The sequence below is a fragment of the Microtus ochrogaster genome, chromosome 18 (genome assembly GCF_000317375.1).
Source record: "Microtus ochrogaster isolate Prairie Vole_2 chromosome 18, MicOch1.0, whole genome shotgun sequence".
NCBI lineage: Eukaryota > Metazoa > Chordata > Mammalia > Rodentia > Cricetidae > Microtus > Microtus ochrogaster.
In genome coordinates, this window is record NC_022020.1 from 67406583 (window position 1) to 67412642 (window position 6060).

The 6060-nt window shown below is 46.6% G+C and overlaps 1 protein-coding gene across 1 annotated transcript in view; it reads right to left on the minus strand.

The window, feature by feature from the left end:
- Cndp1 (carnosine dipeptidase 1) overlaps positions 1 to 6060 on the minus strand; it is a 34100-nt gene that overhangs the window by 1131 nt on the left and 26909 nt on the right. The window contains exons 9-11 of the mRNA XM_005356327.1: positions 5079 to 5243; positions 3060 to 3201; positions 1181 to 1328 (exon numbers count right to left, since the gene is read on the minus strand). Of these exons, the coding sequence (XP_005356384.2) occupies positions 1181 to 1328; positions 3060 to 3201; positions 5079 to 5243 (455 nt within the window). The remainder of the gene's footprint in view (positions 1 to 1180; positions 1329 to 3059; positions 3202 to 5078; positions 5244 to 6060) is intronic.

The following is a 6060-nucleotide window of genomic DNA, read 5'->3' on the forward strand; positions in this document are numbered from 1 at the left end:
CATTAATTATCTTTATCTCCCTCCTTGGCCTCTTTGGGTGCTAGGATTCCTGAGAACACTGTCCAACATGGCTTTCTTTGGTTTCTCAGAGTTTCTTTGGCCTCTTATTTTTGACATGACAGGGATTGAAAAAAAAAATCAAACATTTTTCTTTCTCACTCATTTGGATGTTTCTATAATCTGTCAATATGTTCATATCAGACACTCCTAAATAGCCTTTGTTAGACACCAAATGTAACAGCCTCCAAAACCATACGTTGAAGGCTTAACCCGCTATGAGCCAACCCTGGAGGGACCTTCCTGGTGACTAAAGTTATACAATATCAGAGGATGTGCCCTAATCCCCCAGTGCTGTGAGTTTATAGGGAAGTCACAGCAGAGCCCCTCGCTTGCCTGCAGACAGGACCAATCTCTTCCTCCCCCTCACTACTTTCTCTCTCCTCGTTTGCTCCAGTTCTGCCTCAGGAGGAAACACAAAGAAAGCAGTAGTCTGAGACCAAGTGTGGTGGTTTGAAAGAAAATGGCCCCCAAAGGAGTGGCTCTATCAGGAGGTGTGGCTTTGGTGGAGTAGGTGTGGCCTTGTTGGAGGCAGTGTGTCACTGTGAGGGTGGGCTTTGAGGTCTCCTATGCTCAAGCTACATCCAGTGACACAGTTCACTTTCCATTGCCTGCAGATTAAGATACAGATCTCAGCTCCTCCTCCAACACATGTCTGCCTACACACTTTCATGTTCCATCCATGATGATAATGGACTAAACCTCGGAAACTGTAAGACAGACCCAATTTTTGGTTTGTTTGTTTTTCAAGACTGGGCTTCTCTGTAGCTTTGGAGCCTGCCCTGGAACTAGCTCTTACAGACCAGGCTGACCTCGAACTCACAGAGATCTGCCTGCCTCTGCCTCCTGAGTGCTGGGATTAAAGGTGTACGCCACCACCGCCTGGCTAAGACAGCCCCAATTAAATGTTTTTCTTTATAAAAGTTGCGGTGCTCATGGTGTCTCTTCACAGTAATAGAAGCCCCAACTAAGTCACCAGGCTTCACCTAATGTTCCCAACCTAGGGAACTGTGGGGAGATAAGCATCAAGTCTTTAAGATACCAGGTCTGTTATTGTCCATGCTCACACAAGACTAGTGGACAAACCCACGTGGAACTCCCCACCTTCACAGGGTGAGCTCACCTGTTGATCTTCTCGTTCTGGGAGTGCTCCCCATCATCCACAGCCCCCAGCGGGAGCATCATTACACTCTTTTGTGTAATAGTCTGGAAGAGTTTAGCAATCGGAATGGTTGACCCATCCTGGATCATATCAGGATCTACTCCAAACACTGAAATACAGAAAAAAGAAGCAGTAGAATAAATCATAAGAAGACTATCTATCACTAATCTCAAGTGTTGTAATGTGTGCTTTTCTTTCTGTCTTGGGATCTTGTCATGTAGTCCAAGCTGGCATAGAATTCCTGATCTAGTTCAGACTTCTGTCAAACTCAAACCCACCCCTGCCTCCCAGGCGATGGACTTAAAAGTGTGTGTGATTATACTTGGCTAAAATTTTTAACTTTGAACCAAGGTGAAAATTTTAGAATTTAGGGTAAATGTAAAGATAACATGCATGGCATTTCTATAAGCACTAACTCTGCTCTTGTCCATGTAAACATCTTATGTGATTATTGCATAATAGTCAAGAATCAGAAATTAACAGTGATGTATATGTGTGTGTATGTGTGTGTATGTATGCATGTGTATAGATAGATAGATAGATAGATAGATAGATAGATAGATAGATATAATTTTTTTTTCCAATACAGGGTTTCTTTGTGTAGCTTTGGCTGTCCTGGAACTAGCTCTGAAGACCAGACTGGACTTGCACTCACAGGTATCCTCCTGCCTCTCAAGTGCTGGGATTAAAGGTGCACACTACCACTGCTTGGCTTAACAGTAGTACATTTTAGCTACTAATGTTATAAGACTTTTCCTGGGAAGAAGGGAAAAGAACATTTACTCTCTCCAATCAAGGCACCAAAACACCAAAGAAAAACAATCCCCCCCCCACCAAATCTAGCTTGGCGTCCAAATGAGTTCAGTTGGTGTTAGTTGCAAGAGCACGGACAACTTGCAGGCAGCTACACCACCAAAAAAAAAAAATCTCTCCTCGCATCAGCAATTGTTAACTATTATATTTAACCTTGGAGGAGCATGGCCTCTTACATCCACTGTGAAGATGTCCTGTGGCCTGCCTTCTGCTGCAGTTCCTCCTTCCACTGGCATTAGACGAGCTGAACGTTCTTATCTTACATCCCCTACTCTGAAGGGCTAAACCCTCTGAAACTATGAGACAAAGCAAATCCATTCCTTCTCAAGTTGTTTTTTCCAGGTGCTCTTCATGGTGATAAAAATAATAATAACCGACATAGTTCTCTTTCACAAATCTCTTCATCTCCGTAAGCCTTCATTTCCTCTGTAAACTGGGGAAGGCTGCTGTGCTGACGACAGGAAGTACCAGGTAACAAGCGTCCTGCGCACCCAAAGCTGTGTCAGCCTGACTGGATCTGAAATCAACTAAAAGGGAAGCCACGGGGCATTACTCCTTTGAAGTGTCAGGTCAAGTGTTGGCAGCCTGGCTTGGATGAAGGAGACAGAAACAGGAAGCTTCTTTCTTTTCTTTTCTCTTTTTTCCTTTTTGCCTGCTTGACTTCTTTCCTGCTGGCAAGTTCATCAATGCTGTTGTTTTGGCTTTCCTTTGCTGATATCAGAACCCAGCCTCTTTGGACCTCCAATGTGGACTGAAGACCAGTAATCCTCGTTCCAAGCCTTTAGCACCAGGTTAATACCCAGCCTCAGGGACTAAACAGCTACTGACCTCTCCAACGTGAGGCAACTGTTGTTGGGATGCCTGGACGGTGTCATGAAAGGCAGCCAAATAAGCCCCCTTCGAATCTAGACTCATTCTACTGCTTCTGCTGCTTTAGAGAACTGCAGACAATGCACCTTGGGCAAAAAAGACAAAGGTGTCTTGGTCCTGCTACAAACAGGTGAATCAAAATATCTGTAAGGCCCACCTGTTTTGATGGCTCTTTTGGCTGCAAGGTACTGAGGGTCACTGATGTTGGCCGTCCATGGGTGGAGTCCTAGGACCATAGAAACAGTCATCTTGTTGGAACTGTTTCTTTTGGAGAACACAGCTTCCAGATGCTGTTTCACCTAGAAGGCGACACTGTCAGTAACAAGTAGGATGCTGGACTTTGCTCACACAGTGTGTATGTTCTTCCACCCAGAAAACAGAAGACACCCTGAGCTGACGAGTTGGAGCACTGGGAGCCTTTAGTCACGCCACTGGTGTAGAGCAGTGAACGGGGCTTCTAAGGCAACATAATCCAAATACAGCTTCTCATCTAGTAATATTCTAATGAATGTTTGGGGGGGGGGATTACACATTCTGGAAAATTCTGAAAAGTGGGAGCAATTCCAAGCTAGACAGTGAAGGAGACATTTTAAGAACCTGCTTTAATTATTCATAATAGCCAGAACCTGGAGACAACATAGATGCCCCTCAAACAAAGAATGGACAAAGAAAATGCAGAACGTTTACACAATGGAGTGCTACTCAGAGGTCAGAAACAATGACACCTTGAAATTTGCATGCGAATGGACAGAATTAGAAAAAAACATCTTGAGTGGGGTAACCCAGACTCAGAAAGACAAGTATAATATACATTCACTCATAAGTGGCTACCAGACATAAAGCAAAGAATAACCAGCCTACAGTCCACAACCCCAGAGAAGCTAGGATGTCTTCCAGAAACAGATGGAAGCCAGTACAGAGATCCACAGCGAACCACTGGCTGAGCTCCTGGCAAAGGGAGGGACCAGCAATAATATGGGGAAACCCACAGAATCAGTTGACTCCTGACTAACAACTGGGGAGCCTGCAGAGGCAGGAACTAGGCCCCCTGAATACAGGTGACGATGATGTGGTGGCTGGGGAAGTCTGTGCAGCCTCTAGCAGTGGGACCAGGATCTAACTCTAACGCATGAACTGACTTTGTAGAGCCCATTCCCTATGGAGGGACACCTTGCTCAGCCTATGCACGGGGCAGGGGTGGAGGGACCTTGGTCTTGCCTCAATGAGGGGACTGGAACAGGACTTCCCAGGGGAGGCCTCAACCTCTCTGAGAAGTGGGTGGGAGGTGGGGGGAGGGGGAAGGGAGAGAGCAGGAGAAGAAGAGGAAGGGAGAACTGAGACTGGCAGATAAAAAATTAATTAATCAATTAAAACAAAAAGAGCCTGCTTTACTAAGGAAATCTTCCCAGGAGGCTCCAGCCTCCAAAACACAGGGTTTTTTTTTTCCATTTATTTTTCATCCAGCATTTATTAGCACCAAGGTGCTGGAGGTGGTAGCAGCGAATGAGACAAGGACGTGCCTGCCTCTGTGGATGTATAGCCCTAAGATAACGCAGTGATGCTTCCCAAAGGGAGGGAAAGAGCCAGGAAGGACAGACGGGAGAGGAACGGAGATGTGTTAGAAGGCAATCAGAGCACAGGACAAGGAAAGAGGAGGACAGACTTGAGAGCTTGGGGAGGGCATCGAGCTATTCCCTAAGAGTCCACTTCCTGTTAAGCCAACGCCAGGTGGATTAATACTGGGCTGATACAGATAGATAACTCCCTCCAGAGAGTGCGTTTCTCACAATGGCTGAGTCCTCACACTGGTTTCCCAGATCACGAGATAACAAACGAGGGGGGGGGGCTCGAGGCTTTGCAGCCCCAGCCAAGTGCAGCCAGTCACCAAGACTCCATCTGTGTGTGCAGCCAATCTCGCCTTTGTAGCTACCGTCTAATCTTTAAAAATGTCCCATCATTGCAACTCCGCGCAGCTCTTTGTCTGACTTCTGGAGCTGGGGAAGGAGATTTGCGCTGAGTAAGGCTGATGCTGGCTTCCTGACATTTTATCCATGCTTTTGTATTGGAAAAAAAAGAAGTGAAACTTGAGGAAGAACCACAGAGTTGTTCTGTTTGCCATGGTGTGTGGGACTCAGAAATGGTACTGCTGGGCCTACGCGACAACAGATATTGTTACCTGTTTCTCTACCACAGACAGATTCATGTGAGGGACGAGGCGGATTGAAAATTTTCCTATGACTCGTCCGGGGATGACTGTTTTAGTTCCAGGCTCATCAAAGGCACCTTCAACGCCGTGGATAGAGAGAGATGGATACCGCCATAGGTGCATCAGGAGCTCCTCCTAGGCAATGCGAAGAACACAAGACTGAAGCTCAATTGAGGGCTGGGGCTGTAGCTCGGTTGGCTACAGTGACTGCCCAGTGTGCACAAATCCCTGGTTCAGTCTTCGGTGCCACAGGGTCTGGGCCTGGGGAGAGATGCCTTTGTTCCAGCCTCTGGGAGGTGGAGGCAACAAAATCAGAAATTCAGTGTCATTCTTGGGTCCTTTGTGAGTTGAGACCAGCCTCGGCTAAAAGAAATCCTGTCTCAAAAGCCAAACAAACGAAGAAAGAAACAAGAACCAAAAATGAGCCAGGTGTGGTTGCACGCTCCTCTAATCCCAGCACAGAGGCAGGCAGATCTCTGTGAGTTCAAGGCCAGCCAGCCTGGTCTACAGTAAGGAGGACAGGATTAGTGGTATAAATCAACAGTAGATCACTCAGAATGTCCAGAGCCCCGGGGCCCATTCCCCAAGCACCTCAGCTAAATTGCTCGGATCTTCAACATCTGTGTACCGGAGACCTACGTATGAAAGATGAAGTAGTATCAAGTCAGCTATGTCTGAACTAATAATACAGGCAGGATGTGAGGTTTCTTGTCTCCTGCTGCCTTCAGCAAGCGGCCCATGCTGCTGCTGCCCATGCGGCTGCCCTGCCCAGAACTTCTTCTTGTCTGAGGGGCTGCTTCAGAAATTGAATCAGGGCCACTGAGATGACTCTGTGGGTACAAGCACTTGTGACAGAAACCTGACAACCTGAGTTAGATCCCCAGAATCCAAGCAAAACAGTTAGATGTGGAACCACACATCTGTAATCCCCAGCACTTCTGTAGGAATACAG